The sequence below is a fragment of the Oncorhynchus mykiss genome, chromosome 10, assembly GCF_013265735.2.
Source record: "Oncorhynchus mykiss isolate Arlee chromosome 10, USDA_OmykA_1.1, whole genome shotgun sequence".
In the NCBI taxonomy this organism is placed as follows: Eukaryota; Metazoa; Chordata; class Actinopteri; order Salmoniformes; family Salmonidae; genus Oncorhynchus; species Oncorhynchus mykiss.
In genome coordinates this window covers 2,065,258-2,086,435 of record NC_048574.1, presented here as the reverse complement: position 1 = coordinate 2,086,435, position 21,178 = coordinate 2,065,258, and the positions used below count along the sequence as shown (strand labels likewise).

The window sequence follows — 21,178 nt, the reverse complement described above, 5'->3', positions numbered from 1 at the left end:
TAGAGCTGTCCCTAAAGGTGTTGTCCCTAAAGGTGTTGTTAGAGCTGTCCCTAAAGATGTTGTTAGAGCTGTCCCTAAGGTGTTGTCCCTAAAGGTGTTGTTAGAGCTGTCCCTAAATGTATTGTTAGAGCTGTTCCTAAAGGTGTTGTTGTCCCTAAAGGTGTTGTCCCTAAAGGTGTTGTTAGAGCTGTCCCTGGAGGTGTTGCTGGAGCTGTCCCTAAAGGTGTTGTTAGAGCTGTCCCTAAAGGTGTTGTCCCTAAAGGTGTTGTTAGAGCTGTCCCTAAAGGTGTTTTTAGAGCTGTCACTAAAGGTGTTGTCCCTAAAGGTGTCATTAGAGCTGTCCCTAAAGGTGTTGTTAGAGATGTCGCTAAAGGTGTTGTCCCTAAAGGTGTTGTCCCTAAAGGTGTTGTTAGAGCTGTCCCTGAAGGTGTTGTTAATGCTGTCCCTAAAGGTGTTGTAGAGCTGTCCCTAAAGGTGTTGTTAGAGCAGTTCCCAAAGGTGTTTTTAGAGCTGTCCCTAAAGGCGTTGTTGTCCCTAAAGGTGTTGTCCCTAAAGGTGTTTGTTAGAGCTGTCCCTAAACGTGTTGTTAGAGCTGTCGCTAAAGGTGTGGTCCCTAAAGGTGTTGTTAGAGCTGTCCCTAAAGGTGTTGTCCCTAAAGGTGTTGTTAGAGCTGTCCCTAAAGGTGTTGTTAGAGCTGTCCCTAAGGTGTTGTCCCTAAAGGTGTTGTTAGAGCTGTCCCTAAAGGTGTTGTTAGAGCTGCCCCTAAAGGTGTTGTCCATAAAGGTGTTTTTAGAGCTCTCCTTAAAGGTGTTGTTAGAGCTGTCACTAAAGGTGTTGTCCCTAAAGGTGTTGTTAGAGCTGTCCCTAAAGGTGTTGTTAGAGCTGTCCCTAAAGGTGTTGTTAGAGTTGTCCCTAAAGTTGTTGTTAGAGATGTCCCTAAAGGTGTTGTCCCTAAAGGTGTTGTCCCTAAAGGTGTTGTTAGAGCTGTCCCTGAAGGTGTTGTTAATGCTGTCCCTAAAGGTGTTGTTAGAGCTGTCCCTAAAGGTGTTGTTAGAGCTGTCCCTAAAGGTGTTGTTAGAGCTGTCCCTAAGGTGTTGTCCCTAAAGGTGTTGTTAGAGCTGTCCCTAAAGGTGTTGTTAGAGCTGCCCCTAAAGGTGTTGTTAGAGCTGTCCCTAAAGGTGTTGTCCATAAAGGTGTTGTTAGAGCTGTCCCTAAAGGTGTTGTTAGAGCTGTCACTAAAGGTGTTGTCCCTAAAGGTGTTGTTAGAGCTGTCCCTAAAGGTGTTGTTAGAGCTGTCCCTAAAGGTGTTGTTAGAGTTGTCCCTAAAGGTGTTGGTAGAGCTGTCCCTAAAGGTGTTGTTATAGCTGTCCCTAAAGGTGTTGCTAGAGCTGTCCATAAAGGTGTTGTTAGAGCTGTCCCTAAAGGTGTTGTTAGAGCTGTCCATAAAGGTGTTGTTGTCCCTAAAGGTGTTGTTAGAGCTGTCCCTAAAGGTGTTGTTAGAGCTGTCCCTAAAGGTGTTGCTAGAGCTGTCCCTAAAGGTGTTGTTAGAGCTGTCCCTAAAGGTGTCATTAGAGCTGTCCCTAAAGGTGTTGTTAGAGATGTCCCTAAAGGTGTTATCCCTAAAGGTGTTGTCCCTAAAGGTGTTGTCCCTAAAGGTGTTGTTAGAGCTGTCCCTGAAGGTGTTGTTAATGCTGTCCCAAAGGTGTTGTTAGAGCTGTTCCCAAAGGTGTTTTTAGAGCTGTCCCTAAAGGCGTTGTTGTCCCTAAAGGTGTTGTCCCTAAAGGTGTTTGTTAGAGCTGTCCCTAAACGTGTTGTTAGAGCTGTCCCTAAAGGTGTGGTCCCTAAAGGTGTTGTTAGAGCTGTCCCTAAAGGTGTTGTCCCTAAAGGTGTTGTTAGAGCTGTCCCTAAAGGTGTTGTTAGAGCTGTCCCTAAGGTGTTGTCCCTAAAGGTGTTGTTAGAGCTGTCCCTAAATGTATTGTTAGAGCTGTTCCTAAAGGTGTTGTTGTCCCTAAAGGTGTTGTCCCTAAAGGTGTTGTTAGAGCTGTCCCTGAAGGTGTTGCTGGAGCTGTCCCTAAAGGTGTTGTTAGAGCTGTCCCTAAAGGTGTTGTCCCTAAAGGTCTTGTTAGAGCTGTCCCTAAAGGTGTTGTTAGAGCTGTCCCTAAAGGTATTGTTAGAGCTGCCCCTAAAGGTGTTGTCCCTAAAGGTGTTGTTAGAGCTGTCCCTAAAGGTGTTGTCCCTAAAGGTGTTGTGAGACCTGTCCCTGAAGGTGTTGTTAGAGCTGTCCCTAAAGGTGTTGTCCCTAAAGGTGTTGTTAGAGCTGTCCCTAAAGGTGTTGTTAGAGCTGTCCCTAAAGGTGTTGTTGTCCCTAAAGGTGTTGTCCCTAAAGGTGTTGTTAGAGCTGTCCCTGAAGGTGTTGTTAAAGGTGTTGTTAGAGCTGTCCCTAAAGGAGTTGTTAGAGCTGCCCCTAAAGGTGTTGTTAGAGCTGCCCCTAAAGGTGTTGTCCCTAAAGGTGTTGTTAGAGCTGTCCCTAAAGGTGTTATAGGACTTGTGTCCTATAAACCCATGCTAGGGACTTGTGTCCTATAAACCCATGCTAGGGACTAGCATCCTATAAACCCATTCTAGGGACTAGCATCCTATAAACCCATTCTAGGGACTAGCATCCTGTAAACCCATTCTAGGGACTGGCATCCTATAAGCCCATGCTAGGGACTAGCATCCTATAAACCCATTCTAGGGACTAGCGTCCTATAAAACCATGCTAGGGACTAGCATCCTATAAACCAATGCTAGTGACTAGCATCCTATAAACCCATGCTAGGGACTAGCGTCCTATAAACCCATGCTAGGGACATCAGCCAGTGAAACAAGAAGAGCACAGCACAGTTTATGCAAATTTAATTTAATGATGACAGAACGTGAAAAGCAGAATAGGGAACCAGCTCCACTTCAAAACACAACAGACTTGTTGTTATTAGTAGCCACCAGAAAAACATCTCCTTAAAAAAGAGCTTTGTTACCGAACACACATCTCCTTATCTAATTAAGAGCATTGTTTCCACAACCTTCTCAAGTCAGTGGAAGCCATTCCGACATGCCCTGCAATGCTAACAGTGTTAATAACCTTCAAGGGATGACCAACCCTGAACCTGTTCCCAGTGGGCAAAACTGGTCAGGTTGTATACCGGTTGTAGGAAGTTTCCTTAACGTCTTTTTACCAACCAGGAAAATACTGTCTGTAATCTGATAACAACCAAAATGAAAGGTCCTTCCCATCCTGATCTTGTCAAGATATGTCTAACTGGTAACAGAGACCAGGGTTGTCATCTGGCTATACAAATTCTTATCCAGTTAATAACCAGTAAATTACATTATTAAGACGACATAATGTGCCAAATGTTGCCTTCTGGGTTAGTGATCATTCCCTTCTATTGTCCATGATTAAATGTCCACAGCAGGGAACCCTTTGGGTCATACAGTAACTCCTGTATGGCTGTGTGAGTACCATCTTTGGTTTAAATACATATGGCTCATGTATATGTGGTTGACTGTAACCTCCTGTACTGTATATGTATATTTGGGTCATACAGTAACTCCTGTATGGCTGTGTGAGTACCATCTTTGGTTTAAATACATATGGCTCATGTACTGTATATGTGGTTGCCTAATCTCCTGTACTGTATATGTGGTTGACTGTAACCTCCTGTATATGTGGTTGTGAGTAACCTCCTGTATATGTGGCTGTGGGTAACCTCCTGTACTGTATATGTGGCTGTGGGTAATCTCCTGTATTGTAAATCTGACTGTAGTAACCTCCTGTATAGTATATGTGGCTGTGGGTAACCTCCTGTATTGTACATGTGGCTGTGGTAACCTCCTGCACTGTATGTGTGGCTGTGGGTAATCTCCTGTACTATGGGTAACCTCCTGTACTATATATGTGGCTGTGGGTAACCTCCTGTACTGTGGGTAACCTCCTGTACTGCATATGTGGTTGACTGTAATCTCCTGTACTGTATATGTGGTTGACTGTAACCTCCAGGATATGTGGTCGACTGTAACCTCCTGTTTATGTGGTTGTGAGTAACCTCCTGTATATGTGGCTGTGGGTAACCTCCTGTACTGTATATGTGGCTGTGGGTAACCTCCTGTATTGTAAATGTGACTGTAGTAACCTCCTGCACTGTATGTGTGGCTGTGGGTAATCTCCTGTACTATGGGTATTCTCCTGTACTATATATGTGGCTGTGGGTAACCTCCTGTACTGTGGGTAACCTCCTGTACTGCATATGTGGCTGTGGGTAACCTACTGTACTGTATATCTGGCTGTGGGAAAGCTCCTGTACTATATATGTGGCTGTGGGTAACCTTCTGTACTGTGGGAAACCTCCTGTACTGCATATGTGGCTGTGGGTAATCTCCTGCACTGCATATGTGGCTGTGGTAACCTCTTGTATTGAATATGTGGCTGTGGTAACCTCCTGTACTGTATATGTGGTTGTGTGTAACCTCCTGTATATGTGGTTGACTGTAGCTCCCTGTACTATATATGTGGTTGACTCCTGTACTGCATATGTGGCTGTGGGTAACCTCCTGTACTGTATATCTGGGTGTGGGAAAGCTCCTGTACTATATAAGTGGCTGTGGGTAACCTCCTGTACAATGGGTAACCTCCTGTACTGCATATGTGGCTGTGGGTAACCTCCTGTACTGTATATGTGGCTGTGGGTAACCTCCTGTACTGTGGGAAACCTCCTGTACTGTATATGTGGCTGTGGTAACCTCCTGTACTGTGGGAAACCTCCTGTACTGTATTTGTCGCTGTGAGTAACCTCCTGTACTGTATATCTGGCTGTGGGTAACCTCCTGTACTGTACATGTGGCTGTGGGTAATCTCCTGCACTGTATATGTGGCTGTGGTAACCTCTTGTATTGAATATGTGGCTGTGGTAACCTCCTGTACTGTATATGTGGCTGTGGGTAACCTCCTGTACTGTGGGTAAACTCCTGTACTGTATATGTGGCTGTGGGTAACCTCCTGTACTGTATATGTGGCTGTTGGTAACCTCCTGTACTGTGGGTAACCTCCTGTACTGTATATGTGGCTGTGGGTAACCTCCTGTACTGTATATGTGGCTGTGGGTAACCTCCTGTACTGTATATGTGGTTGTGTGTAGCCTCCTGTACTGTATATGTGGTTGTGTGTAACCTCCTGTATATGTGGTTGACTGTAACCCCCTGTACAGTATATGTGGTTGATTGTAATCTCCTGTATATGTGGTTGAGGGTATCCTCCTGTACTGTATATGTGGTTGACTGTAAAGTCCTGTATATGTGTTTGACTGTAACCTCCTGTATATGTGGTTGTGAGTAACCTCCTGTACTGTATATGTGGCTGTGGGTAACCTCCTGTATTGTATATGTGGCTGTGGTAAACTCCTGTACTGCATATGTGGCTGTATAACCTCCTGTACTGTATATGTGGCTGTAGTAACCTCCTGTACTGTATATGTGGCTGTAGTAACCTCCTGTACTGTGGGTAACCTCCTGTACTGTATATGTGGCTGTGGTAACCTCCTGTACTGTATATGTGGCTGTGGTAACCTCCTGTACTGTATATGTGGCTGTGGTAACCTCCTGTACTGTATATGTGGCTGTAGTAACCTCCTGTACTGTATATGTGGCTGTGGTAACCTCCTGTACTGTATATGTGGCTGTAGTAACCTCCTGTACTGTATATGTGGCTGTGGTAACCTCCTGTACTGCATATGTGGCTGTGGGTAACCTCCTGTACTGCATATGTGGCTGTGGTAAACTCCTGTACTGTATATGTGGCTGTGGTAACCTCCTGTACTGTATATGTGGCTGTGGTAACCTCCTGTACTGTATATGTGGCTGTGGTAACCTCCTGTGCTGTATATGTGGCTGTAGTAACCTCCTGTACTGTATATGTGGCTGTGGTAACCTCCTGTACTGTATATGTGGCTGTGGTAACCTCCTGTACTGTATATGTGGCTGTGGTAACCTCCTGTACTGTATATGTGGCTGTGGTAACCTCCTGTACTGCATATGTGGCTGTAGTAACCTCCTGTACTGCATATGTGGCTGTGGTAACCTCCTGTACTGTATATGTGGCTGTGGTAACCTCCTGTACTGTATATGTGGCTGTAGTAACCTCCTGTACTGTATATGTGGCTGTAGTAACCTCCTGTACTGTATATGTGGCTGTGGTAACCTCCTGTACTGTATATGTGGCTGTAGTAACCTCCTGTACTGTATATGTGGCTGTGGTAACCTCCTGTACTGTATATGTGGCTGTGGTAACCTCCTGTACTGTATATGTGGCTGTAGTAACCTCCTGTACTGTATATGTGGCTGTGGTAACCTCCTGTACTGTATATGTGGCTGTGGTAACCTCCTGTACTGCATATGTGGCTGTATAACCTCCTGTACTGCATATGTGGCTGTATAACCTCCTGTACTGTATATGTGGCTGTGGTAACCTCCTGTACTGTATATGTGGCTGTAGTAACCTCCTGTACTGTATATGTGGCTGTATAACCTCCTGTACTGTATATGTGGCTGTGGTAACCTCCTGTACTGTATATGTGGCTGTATAACCTCCTGTACTGTATATGTGGCTGTGGTAACCTCCTGTAATGTATATGTGGCTGTAGTAACCTCCTGTACTGTATATGTGGCTGTGGTAACCTCCTGTACTGTATATGTGGCTGTGGTAACCTCCTGTACTGTATATGTGGCTGTGGTAACCTCCTGTACTGTATATGTGGCTGTAGTAACCTCCTGTACTGTATATGTGGCTGTAGTAACCTCCTGTACTGTATATGTGGCTGTAGTAACCTCCTGTACTGTATATGTGGCTGTAGTAACCTCCTGTACTGTATATGTGGCTGTAGTAACCTCCTGTACTGTATATGTGGCTGTGGTAACCTCCTGTACTGTATATGTGGCTGTAGTAACCTCCTGTACTGTATATGTGGCTGTGGTAACCTCCTGTACTGTATATGTGGATGTAGTAACCTCCTGTACTGTATATGTGGCTGTGGTAACCTCCTGTACTGTATATGTGGCTGTGGTAACCTCCTGTACTGTATATGTGGCTGTGGTAACCTCCTGTACTGTATATGTGGCTGTAGTAACCTCCTGTACTGTATATGTGGCTGTGGTAACCTCCTGTACTGTATATGTGGCTGTAGTAACCTCCTGTACTGTATATGTGGCTGTATAACCTCCTGTACTGTATATGTGGCTGTGGGTAACCTCCTGTACTGTATATGTGGCTGTGGGTAACCTCCTGTACTGTATATGTGGCTGTGGGTAATCTCTTTGGCTCAGTTTATCCGAGCAGCAGGCTGGTGAGCAGTTCACTGAGGAGGATTCCAGCGGTGAGGATGAGGAACATGAGGATGACAACTAGCCCACGACGAAGCACCAGCTGTCTGACAGTCAACCTCACCGTACTGACCACCGGCCCCGCCTCAGCCTCTAACTCCCCCCCGCCTTGCCCCCTGTCCCCACCCAGCCCCTCCACGTCCGTCTTTCCCTCCCCAGGGCTCTCGTCGCTGGGTGGGACCGCCTCCGACCAGCCTAGAGGGTTACACACCATGTAAAGTTACACACCATGTAAAGACATAGGGCTGCTGTAAAAAAAACAAGCATGGCAAAGCTTTCAGAGCTCTATATGTCAAGTGTCATACTGTATATGTAATCATGGAACTTGGAATATATGGAACCGTGGGATTTAGAATATATGGAACTGTGGGATTTAGAATATATGGAACCGTGGGATTTAGAATATATGGAACCGTGGGATTTAGAATATATGGAACCGTAAAACTTGGAATATATGGAACCGTGGGATTTAGAATATAAGGAACCGTAAAACTTGGAATATATGGAACCGTGGGATTTAGAATATATGGAACCGTGGGATTTAGAATATATGGAACTGTGGGATTTACAATATATGGAACAGTGGGATTTAGAATATATGGAACCGTGGGATTTAGAATATATGGAACCGTGGGATTTAGAATATATGGAACCGTGGGATTTAGAATATATGGAACCGTGGGATTTAGAATATATGGAACTGTGGGATTTAGAATATATGGAACTGTGGGATTTAGAATATATGGAACTGTGGGATTTAGAATATATGGAACTGTGGGATTTAGAATATATGGAACCGTAAAACTTGGAATATATGGAACCGTGGGATTTAGAATATAAGGAACCGTAAAACTTGGAATATATGGAACCGTGGGATTTAGAATATAAATTGTATCAGCATATCGATTGCGCAACCAGGGCTGGAAAAACCTTGGATCATTGCTATTCTAACTTCCGCGACGCATATAAGGCCCTGCCCCGCTCTCCTTTCGGAAAAGCTGACCACGACTCCATTTAGTTGATTCCTGCCTACAGACAGAAACTAAAACAAGAAGCTCCTGCGCTGAGGTCTGTTCAACGCTGGTCCGACCAATCTGATTCCACACTCCAAGACTGCTTCCATCACGTGGACTGGGATATGTTTCGTATTGCGTCAGACAACAACATTGACGAATACGCTGATTCGGTGAGCGAGTTCATTAGAACGTGCGTTGAAGATGTCGTTCCCATAGCAACGATTAAAACATTACCAAACCAGAAACCGTGGATTGATGGCAGCATTCGCGTGAAACTGAAAGCGCAAACCACTGCTTTTAATCAGGGCAAGGTGACCGGAAACATGACCGAATACAAACAGTGTAACTATTCCCTCTGCAAGGCAATCAAACAAGCTAAGCGTCAGTATAGAGACAAAGTAGAAATAAATAACTTTTTTGCCTGCTTTGAGGACAATACAGGGCCACTGACACGGCCCGCAACTAAAACATGCGGACTCTCCTTCATTGCAGCCGACGTGAGGAAAACATTTAAACGTGTTAACCCTCGCAAGGCTGCATGCCGCACCCTCAGAGCATGCGCAGACCAGCTGGCTGGTGTGTTTACGGACATATTCAATCAATCCCTATCCCAGTCTGTTGTTCCCACATGCTTCAAGAGGGCCACCATTGTTCCTGTTCCCAAGAAAGCTAAGGTAACTGAGCTAACCGACTACCGTAGCACTCACTTCCGTCATCAAGAAATGCTTTGAGAGACTAGTCAAGGACCATATCACCTCCACCCTACCTGACACCCTAGACCCACTCCAATTTGCTTACCGCCCAAATAGGTCCACAGACGTTGCAATCTCAACCACACTGCACACTGCCCTAACCCATCTGGACAAGAGGAATACCTATGTGAGAATGCTGTTCATCGACTACAGCTCGGCATTTAACACCATAGTGCCCTCCAAGCTCGTCATCAAGCTCGAGACCCTGGGTCTCGACCCTGCCCTGTGCAACTGGTTCCTGGACTTCCTGACGGGCCGCCCCCAGGTGGTGAGGGTAGGCAACAACATCTCCACCCCGCTGATCCTCAACACTGGGGCCCCCACAAGGGTGCGTTCTGAGCCCTCTCCTGTACTCCCTGTTCACCCACGACTGCGTGGCCACGCACGCCTCCAACTCAATCATCAAGTTTGCGGACGACACAACAGTGGTAGGCTTGATTACCAACAACGACGAGACGGCCTACAGGGAGGAGGTGAGGGCCCTCGGAGTGTGGTGTCAGGAAAATAACCTCACACTCAACGTCAACAAAACTAAGGAGATGATTGTGGACTTCAGGAAACAGCAGAGGGAACACCCCGCTATCCACATAGATGGAACAGTAGTGGAGAGGGTAGTAAGTTTTAAGTTCCTCGGCGGACACATCACAGACAAACTGAATTGTTCCACCCACACAGACAGCATCGTGAAGAAGGCGCAGCAGCGCCTCTTCAACCTCAGGAGGCTGAAGAAATTCGGCTTGTCACCAAAAGCACTCACAAACTTCTACAGATGCACAATCGAGAGCATCCTGTCGGGCTGTATCACCGCCTGTTACGGCAACTGCTCCGCCCACAACCGTAAGGCTCTCCAGAGGGTAGTGAGGTCTGCACAACGCATCACCGGGGGCAAACTACCTGCCCTCCAGGACACCTACACCACCCGATGTCACAGGAAGGCCATAAAGATCATCAAGGACATCAACCACCCGAGCCACTGCCTGTTCACCCCGCTATCATCCAGAAGGCGAGGTCAGTACAGGTGCATCAAAGCTGTGACCGAGAGACTGAAAAACAGCTTCTATCTCAAGGCCATCAGACTGTTAAACAGCCACCACTAACATTGAGTGGCTGCTGCCAACACACTGACTCAACTCCAGCCACTTTAATAATAGGAATTGATGGGAAATTATGTAAAATATATCACTAGCCACTTTAAACAATTCTCCCTAATATAATGTTTACATACCCTACATTATTCATCTCATATGTATACGTATATACTGTACTCTATATCATCGACGGTATCCTTATGTAATACATGTATCACTAGCCACTTTAACTATGCCACTTTGTTTACATACTCATCTCATATGTATATACTGCACGCAATACCATCTACTGTATCTTGCCTATGCCGCTCTGTACCATCACTCATTCATATATATTTATGTACATATTCTTTATCCCCTTAGACTTGTGTCTATAAGGTAGTAGTTTTGGAATTGTTAGCTACAGTGCCTTGCGAAAGTATTCGGCCCCCTTGAACTCTGCGACCTTTTGCCACATTTCAGGCTTCAAACATAAAGATATAAAACTGTATTTTTTTGTGAAGAATCAACAACAAGTGGGACACAATCATGAAGTGGAACGACATTATTGGATATTTCAAACTTTTTTAACAAATCAAAAACTGAAAAATTGGGCGTGCAAAATTATTCAGCCCCTTTACTTTCAGTGCATCAAACTCTCTCCAGAAGTTCAGTGAGGATCTCTGAATGATCCAATGTTGACCTAAATGACTAATGATGATAAATATAATCCACCTGTGTGTAATCAAGTCTCCGTATAAATGCACCTGCACTGTGATAGTCTCAGAGGTCCGTTAAAAGCGCAGAGAGCATCATGAAGAACAAGGAACACACCAGGCAGGTCCGAGATACTGCTGTGAAGAAGTTTAAAGCCGGATTTGGATACAAAAAGATTTCCCAAGCTTTAAACATCCCAAGGAGCACTGTGCAAGCGATAATATTGAAATGGAAGGAGTATCAGACCACTGCAAATCTACCAAGACCTGGCCGTCCCTCTAAACTTTCAGCTCATACAAGGAGAAGACTAATCAGAGATGCAGCCAAGAGGCCCATGATAACTCTGGATGAACTGCAGAGATCTACAGCTGAGGTGGGAGACTCTGTCCATAGGACAACAATCAGTCGTATATTGCACAAATCTGACCTTTATGGAAGAGTGGCAAGAAGAAAGCCATTTCTTAAAGATATCCATAAAAAGTGTTGTTTAAAGTTTGCCACAAGCCACCTGGGAGACACACCAAACATGTGGAAGAAGGTGCTCTGGTCAGATGAAACCAAAATTGAACTTTTTGGCAACAATGCAAAACGTTATGTTTGGCGTAAAAGCAACACAGCTCATCACCGTGAACACACCATCCCCACTGTCAAATATGGTGGTGGCAGCATCATGGTTTGGGCCTGCTTTTCTTCAGCAGGGACAGGGAAGATGGTTCAAATTGATGGGAAGATGGATGGAGCCAAATACAGGACCATTCTGGAAGAAAACCTGATGTAGTCTGCAAAAGACCTGAGACTGGGACGGAGATTAGTCTTCCAACAAAACAATGATCCAAAACAAAAAGCAAAATCTACAATGGAATGGTTCAATAATAAACATATCCAGGTGTTAGAATGGCCAAGTCAAAGTCCAGACCTGAATCCAATCGAGAATCTGTGGAAAGAACTGAAAACTGCTGTTCACAAATGCTCTCCATCCAACCTCACTGAGCTCGGGCTGTTCTGCAAGGAGGAATGGGAAAAAATGTCAGTCTCTCGATGTGCAAAACTGATAGAGACATACCCCAAGCGACTTACAGCTGTAATCGCAGCAAAAGAATAATTTTGCACGCCCAATTTTTCAGTTTTTGATTTGTTAAAAAAGTTTGAAATATCCAATAAATGTCGTTCCACTTCATGATTGTGTCCCACTTGTTGTTGATTCTTCACAAAAAAATACAGTTTTATATCTTTATGTTTGAAGCCTGAAATGTGGCAAAAGTTCGCAAAGTTCAAGGGGGCCGAATACTTTCGCAAGGCACTGTATATTACTTGTTGGTTATTACTGCATTGTTGGAACTAGAAGCACAAGCATTTCGCTACACTCGCATTAACATCTGCTAACCATGTGTATGTGACAAATAAAATTAGATTTGATTTGATTTGATATGGAACCGTAAAACTTGAAATATATGGAACCGTGGGATTTAGAATATATGGAACCGTGGGATTTAGAATATATGGAACCGTGAGATTTAGATTATATGGAACCGTGAGATTTAGAATATATGGAACCGTGTGATTTAGAATATATGGAACCGTGGGATTTAGAATATAAGGAACCGTGGGATTTAGAATATAAGGAACCGTGGGATTTAGAATATATGGAACCGTGGGATTTAGAATATATGGAACCGTGGGATTTAGAATATATGGAACCGTGAGATTTAGAATATATGGAACTGTGGGATTTAGAATATATGGAACCGTGGGATTTAGAATAAATTGAAACGTGGGATTTAGAATATATGGAACCGTGGGATTTAGAATAAATTGAAACGTGGGATTTAGAATATATGAAAGCTTGGGATTTAGAATATATGGAACCGTGGGATTTAGAATAAATTGAAACGTGGGATTTAGAATATATGAAACCGTGGGATTTAGAATATATGGAACCGTGGGATTTAGAATATATGGACCTGTGGGATTTAGAATATATGGAACCGTGGGATTTAGAATATATGGAACCGTGGGATTTAGAATATATGGAACCGTGAGATTTAGAATATATGGAACCGTGTGATTTAGAATACATGGAACCGTAAAACTTGGAATATATGGAACCGTGTGATTTAGAATATATGGAACCGTGGGATTTAGAATATATGGAACCGTGGGATTTAGAATATATGGAACCTTGGGATTTAGAATATATGGAACCGTAAAACTTGGAATATATGGAACCGTGGGATTTAGAATATATGGAACCGTGAGATTTAGAATATATGGAACCGTGTGATTTAGAATATAAGGAACCGTAAAACTTGGAATATATGGAACCGTGGGATTTAGAATATATGGAACCGTGGGATTTAGAATATATGGAACCGTGGGATTTAGAATATATGGAACCGTGGGATTTAGAATATGTGGAACCGTGGGATTTAGAATATATGGAACCGTGGGATTTAGAATATATGGAACCGTGGGATTTAGAATATGTGGAACCGTGGGATTTAGAATATGTGAAACCGTGGGATTTAGAATATGTGAAACCGTGGGATTTAGAATATGTGGAACCGTGGGATTTAGAATAAGTGGAACCGTGGGATTTAGAATAAGTGGAACCGTGGGATTTAGAATAAGTGGAACCGTGGGATTTAGAATAAGTGGAACCGTGGGATTTAGAATATATGGAACCGTGGTATTTAGAATATGTGGAACTGTGGGATTTAGAATATGTGGAACCGTGGGATTTAGAATATGTGGAACCGTGGGATTTAGAATAAGTGGAACCGTGGGATTTAGAATAAGTAGAACCGTGGGATTTAGAATAAGTGGAACCGTGGGATTTAGAATATATGGAACCGTGGGATTTAGAATGTATGGAACCGTGGGACTGCTGGAATGTTACCTCTCTTCTCCAGTCCAAACTGCTCTTCTTTCATTTCAGGGAGCTGGACTCCTGCCCTCACCAGAGCCTGACAACACACACATGTTGGTTTTACTATCCTTTTGGGAACCTAACAAATGATTCGCATTCAAAATACTATTTTCCTTAACCCCAACCTAACACTACAATTGCATTGTTCCTTGTGGGGTCTGGTGAAATGTCCCCACTTGTGCGAATTTTCAAAGTTTTACTATCCTTGTGGGTACCAGAACCCCCCCACCACACACACACACACACACACACACACACACACACACACACACACACACACACACACACACACACACACACACACACACACACACACACACACACACACACACACACACACACACAGAGAGAGAGAGCAGGGCCTGACAAAACAAATCAGCTGTTAGAGGCAACTAGTGAGGTTAAAACACAGGACATAAATATTGACTGACCTCTTGACTGGCTTTTTTCCAGTCCAGTTTACACAGCAGAACTACCAAGAACAAGGACTGGATTAACACACAGGTGAATAGGCCTATCCACAAACCTGAGAGAAAGAGAGAGGGAGGGGGAAAAGAGGGAGAATAGGGGAGGCAGAGAGAGAGAATAGAGAGAGAGAGAGGGTATATTACCATGTTGTCTCTCCTTTACTCACCTCTGATATATTACCATGCTGTTATTTATCCTCTACTCACCTATGATGCCCATCTTGTTAGGGAACATGAGGGAGACTCCGATGGGGAAGCCAATGAAGTAGTACCCCACCAGATTACACAACGCTCCAATCTTCTGCTTTCCTGCTCCACGCACGACACCGCCCATTACGCCCTGTCACGACAAACATTACGCCCTGTCAGGACACACACATCACGCCCTGTCACAACAAACATTACGCCCTGTCAGGACACACACATCACGCCCTGTCACGACACACACATCATGCCCTGTCACGACAAACATTACGCCCTGTCAGGACACACACATCACGCCCTGTCACGACACTGCCCATCACTCTCTGTCACGACACACACATTATGCCCTGTCACGACACACACATCATGCCCTGTCACGACACACACATCACGCCCTGTCACGACACACATCACGCCCTGTCACACACATCACGCCCTGTCACGAGACTGCCCATCACTCCCTGTCACGACACACATATCACGCCCTGTCACGACACACAAATTACGCCCTGTCACGACACACACACCACGCACTGTCACGACACTGCCCATCACGCCCTCTCACTACACACAGATTACGCCCTGTCACGGCACCGCCCATCACACCCTGTCACGACACACACATCACACCCTGTCACGACACACACATCACGCCCTGTCACGACACACACATCACACCCTGTCATGACACACACCACGCACTGTCACGACACTGCCCATCACGCCCTCTCACTACACACAGATTACGCCCTGTCACGGCACCGCCCATCACACCCTGTCACGACACACACATCACGCCCTGTCACGACACACACATCACGCCCTGTCACGACACACACATCACGCCCTGTCACGACACACACATCACGCCCTGTCACGACACACACCACGCACTGTCACGACACTGCCCATCACGCCCTGTCACGACACTGCCCATCACGCCCTGTCACGACACACGCATCACACCCTGTCACGACACACGCATCACGTCCTGTCACAACACACGCATCACGCCCTGTCACGACACACGCATCACGCCCTGTCACGGTACACACATTAGGGCCATGTCACGACACCACCCATCACGACACACACATCACGCCCTGTCACGACACACACATTACGCCCTATCACGACACCACCCATCACGCCCTGTCACGACACACACATCACGCCCTGTCACGACACACACATTACACCCTGTCACGACACACACATTACGCCCTGTCACGACACACACATCACGCCCTGTCAGGACACTGCCCATCACTCCCTGTCACGACACACACATCACGCCCTCTCACGACACACAGATTACGCCCTGTCACGACACCGCCCATCACGCCCTGTCACGACACACACACATTACGCCCTGTCACGACACACACATCACGCCCTGTCACGACATACACATTACGCCCTGTCACGACACACACATCACGCCCTGTCACGACACTGCCCATCACTCCCTGTCACGACACACACATTATGCCCTGTCACGACACACACATCATGCCCTGTCACGACACACATCACACCCTGTCACACACATCACGCCCTGTCACGACACTGCCCATCACTCCCTGTCACGACACACACATCACGCCCTGTCACGACACACAAATTACGCCCTGTCACGACACACACACCACGCACTGTCACGACACTGCCCATCACGCCCTCTCACTACACACAGATTACGCCCTGTCACGACACCGCCCATCACACCCTGTCACGACACACACGTCACGCCCTGTCACGACACACACATCACGCCCTGTCACGACACACACCACGCACTGTCACGACACTGCCCATCACGCCCTGTCACGACACACATCACGCCCTGTCACGACACACACATTACGCCCTGTCATGACACACATCACGCCCTGTCACGACACCGCCCATCACTCCCTGTCACGACACACACATCACACGCTGTCACGACACACACATCATGCCCTGTCACGACACACACATTATGCCCTGTCACGACACACACACATCACTCCCTGTCACAACACCACCTATCACGCCCTGTCATGACACACACATTATGCCCTGTCACGACACACACATCACGCCCTGTCACGACACACACATTATGCCCTGTCACGACACACACATCACGCCCTGTCACGAGTCACACATTACGCCCTCTCACGAGTCACACATCACGCCCTGTCACGACACACATCACGCCCTGTCACGACACACATTATGCCCTGTCACGACAGACACATTACTCCCTGTCACGACACACACATCACGCCCTGTCACACACACATTAGGCCCTGTCACGACACTGCCCATCACGCCCTCTCACTACACACAGATTACGCCCTGTCACGACACCGCCCATCACACCCTGTCCCGACACACACATCACGCCCTGTCACGACACACACATTACGCCCTGTCACGACACACACATTACGCTCTGTCACGACACACACATTACGCCCTGTTACGACACACACATTACGCCCTGTCACGACACACACATTACACCCTGTCACGACACACACATCACGCCCTGTCACGACACCGCCCATCACTCCCTGTCACGACACACACATCACGCGCTGTCACGACACACACATCTCCACTCCAAGATCGCATAGCAGTTCAGACGTCTTTTGTCCTCGTCTTGTCGTGTCCTGTATATATATATATATATATTTACAACTTTTTTCACATACATTTTATTTTTATTTTCCATCAACTCATCTTCTAAACACTCTCCTGCAACCAGCCTCACCAATTTATATTTATAAAAAAGTATTATTTACCTCAGATCTGTAATCCTCCAAGAAGCTAGCCAGAAACTCCAAGAAGCTAGCCAGAAACTAGCCAGAAGCTAGCCAGGAGCTAGCCCAGAAGCTAATCCAGAAGCTAATCAGAAGCTAGTTAGCTTCTTTACTGGCAAATCGTTAGTATTCAGCTAACCACGGTTTGTGGTCATCAGCTATCCTTTAGCTCGAAAATCTATCGAAAATCTATCGCCAGTTTTGTACGGCGCAGCGCGGCTCGGAACAGAACATACCGGACCAATTTTTCTCTCCATGTCCCTGGATTTCAACTGCTCTCTGGACATTCATACCCGGATCTCACAGCTAGCTAGCTGCTATCCGTGTGACAGTCGGCTTTCGTCGATTCCGGAGCAAACATCGATTGTTCCGGTGCTAGCCAGCTCCGTCAATCACTCCTGAGTTCCATCATTCACTCCTGGGCTGCAGTCACCTATCTGGACCCGTTTCACTGCCTACGCGGAGCCCCACCGGGCCTTCACAACTGGACTGCCGACGTTATCTACCTGAATGAGATCCGGCTGGCTCCTCTGTCGCGACGTTACCTGAACGCCCATCTGCGGCCCGCTAACCGTTAGCTGTCTTACCGGCTGCTATCTGAATAGACAATCGGACAATTTATTTATTTTTATTATTATTATTATGTTTTCTTCTCGGGCCTCTATAACTATATCTATTGTTCTTATTTGTGTTGTTGTTGTGTGATTTGGATTAATCCCCTCTACCACACGGAACCCCACTAATCTACTGACCGAACGCAAGAGGTGGCTAACAACAGACTCCATCCTATGCTAGCTTGCTACCGGTTGGCCTGGCTAGCTGTCTAAATCGCCGTGACCCTCAACCAACCTCTCCACTCACTGGACCCTTTTGATCACTCGACTAAGCATGCCTCTCCTTAATATCAATATGTCTTGTTCATTGCTGTTCTGGTTAGTGTTTATTGGCTTATTTCACTGTAGAGCCTCTAGTCCTGCTCACTATACCTTATCCAACCTATTAGTTCCACCACCCACACATGCAATGACATCTCCTGGTTTCAATGATGTTTCTAGAGACAATATCTCTCTCTTCATCACTCAATACCTAGGTTTACCTCCACTGTATTCACATCCTACCTTACCTTTGTCTGTACATTATACCTTGATGCTATTTTATCGCCTCCTTTTACTCTCTGTTCCAGACGTTCTAGACGACCAATTCTTATTGCTTTTAGCCGCACCCTTATTCTACTCCTCCTATGTTCCTCTGGCGATGTAGAGGTGAATCCAGGCCCTGCAGTGCCTAGCTCCACTCCTATTCCCCAGGCGCTCTCTTTTGACGACTTCTGTAACCGTAATAGCCTTGGTTTCATGCATGTTAACATTAGAAGCCTCCTCCCTAAGTTTGTTCTATTCACTGCTTTAGCACACTCTGCCAACCCGGATGTTCTAGCTGTGTCTGAATCCTGGCTTAGGAAGACCACCAAAAATTCTGACATTTTAATTCCAAACTACAACATTTTCAGACAAGATAGAACTGCCAAAGGGGGCGGTCTTGCAATCTACTGCAAAGATAGCCTGCAGAGTTCTGTCCTACTATCCAGGTCTGTACCCAAACAATTTGAACTTCTACTTTTAAAAATCCACCTCTCTAAAAACAAGTCTCTCACCGTTGCCGCCTGCTATAGACCACCCTCTGCCCCCAGCTGTGCTCTGGACACCATATGTGAACTGATTGCCCCCCCATCTATCTTCAGAGCTCGTGCTGCTAGGCGACCTAAACTGGAACATGCTTAACACCCCAGCCATCCTACAATCTAAACTTGATGCCCTCAATCTCACACAAATTATCAATGAACCTACCAGGTACCTCCCCAAAGCCTTAAACACGGGCACCCTCATAGATATCATCCTAACCAACTTCCCCTCTAAATACACCTCTGCTGTCTTCAACCAAGATCTCAGCGATCACTGCCTCATTGCCTGCATCCGTAATGGGTCAGCGGTCAAACGACCTCCTCTCATCACTGTAAAACGCTCCCTGAAACACTTCAGCGAGCAGGCCTTTCTAATCGACCTGGCCGGGGTATCCTGGAAGGATATTGACCTCATCCCGTCAGTAGAGGATGCCTGGATATTTTTTTTAAATGCCTTCCTAACCATCTTAAATAAACATGCCCCATTCAAGAAATTTAGAACCAGGAACAGATATAGCCCTTGGTTCTCCCCAGACCTGACTGCCCTTAACCAACACAAAAACATCCTATGGCGTTCTGCATTAGCATCGAACAGCCCCCGTGATATGCAGCTGTTCAGGGAAGCTAGAAACCATTATACACAGGCAGTTAGAAAAGCCAAGGCTGGTTTTTTCAAGCAGAAATTTGCTTCTTGCAACACTAACTCAATAAAGTTCTGGGACACTGTAAAGTCCATGGAGAATAAGAACACCTCCTCCCAGCTGCCCACTGCACTGAAGATAGGAAACACTGTCACCACTGATAAATCCACCATAATTTAAAATTTCAATAAGCATTTTTCTACTGCTGGCCATGCTTTCCACCTGGCTACTACTACCCCTGTCAACAGCACTGCACCCCAACAGCAACTCGCCCAAGCCTTCCCCATTTCTCCTTCTCCCAAATCCATTCAGCTGATGTTCTGAAAGAGCTGCAAAATCTGGACCCTACAAATCAGCCGGGCTAGACAATCTGGACCCTTTCTTTCTAAAATTATCTGCCGAAATTGTTGCCACCCCTATTACTAGCCTGTTCAACCTCTCCTTCGTGTCGTCTGAGATTCCCATAGATTGGAAAGCAGCTGCGGTCATCCCCCTCTTCAAAGGGGGGGACACTCTTGACCCAAACTGCTACAGACCTATATCTATCCTACCATGCCTTTCTAAGGTCTTCGAAAGCCAAGTCAACAAACAGATTACCGACCATTTTGAATCTCACCATACCTTCTCTGCTATGCAATCTGGTTCCAGCGCTGGTCATGGGTGCACCTCAGCCACGCTCAAGGTCCTAAACGATATCTTAACCGCCATCGATAAGAAACATTACTGTGCAGCCGTATTCATTGATCTGGCCAAGGCTTTCGACTCTGTCAATCACCACATCCTCATCGGCAGACTCAACAGCCTTGGTTTCTCAAATGATTCCCTCGCCTGGTTCACCAACTACTTCTCTGATAGAGTTCAGTGTGTCAAATCGGAGGGTCTGTTGTCCGGACCTCTGGCAGTCTCTATGGGGGTGCCACAGGGTTCAATTCTTGGACCGACTCTCTTCTCTGTATACATCAATGAGGTCGCTCTTGCTGCTGGTGAGTATCTGATCCACCTCTACGCAGACGACACCATTCTGTATACTTCCGGCCCTTCTTTGGACACTGTGTTAACAACCCTCCAGGCAAGCTTCAATGCCATACAACTCTCCTTCCGTGGCCTCCAATTGCTCTTAAATACAAGTAAAACTAAATGCATGCTCTTCAACCGATCGTTGCCTGCACCTACCCGCCTGTCCAACATCACTACTCTGGACGGCTCTGACTTAGAATACGTGGACAACTACAAATACTTAGGTGTCTGGTTAGACTGTAAACTCTCCTTCCAGACCCATATCAAACATCTCCAATCCAAAGTTAAATCTAGAATTGGCTTCCTATTTCGCAACAAAGCATCCTTCACTCATGCTGCCAAACATACCCTTGTAAAACTGACCATCCTACCAATCCTCGACTTTGGCGATGTAATTTACAAAATAGCCTCCAATACCCTACTCAACAAATTGGATGCAGTCTATCACAGTGCAATCCGTTTTGTCA

The 21,178-nt window shown here is 46.0% G+C and overlaps 1 protein-coding gene across 37 annotated transcripts in view; it reads right to left on the bottom strand.

Annotated features, from left to right (window-relative positions):
• Window positions 1-2,886: 2,886 nt before the first annotated feature.
• The window catches only part of LOC110514419 (multidrug and toxin extrusion protein 1-like), a 60,415-nt gene continuing 42,123 nt past the window's right edge, over window positions 2,887-21,178 (bottom strand). For 2 of the 37 annotated variants that reach the window (XR_005053532.1, XR_005053515.1), the window contains 6 exons: window positions 14,566-14,698; window positions 14,323-14,417; window positions 13,862-13,928; window positions 7,313-7,608; window positions 5,148-5,525; window positions 2,887-4,985 (listed from right to left, as the gene is read on the bottom strand). Coding sequence is in view for 6 of the 37 variants with exons in the window: in XM_036989473.1 (XP_036845368.1) it covers window positions 3,583-4,145; window positions 4,672-5,116; window positions 5,376-5,525; window positions 5,605-6,099 (1,653 nt within the window). In the remaining 31 variants the exon portion in view is untranslated. The other 35 variants (XR_005053527.1, XR_005053522.1, XR_005053523.1 and 32 more) reach the window with 35 other exon arrangements.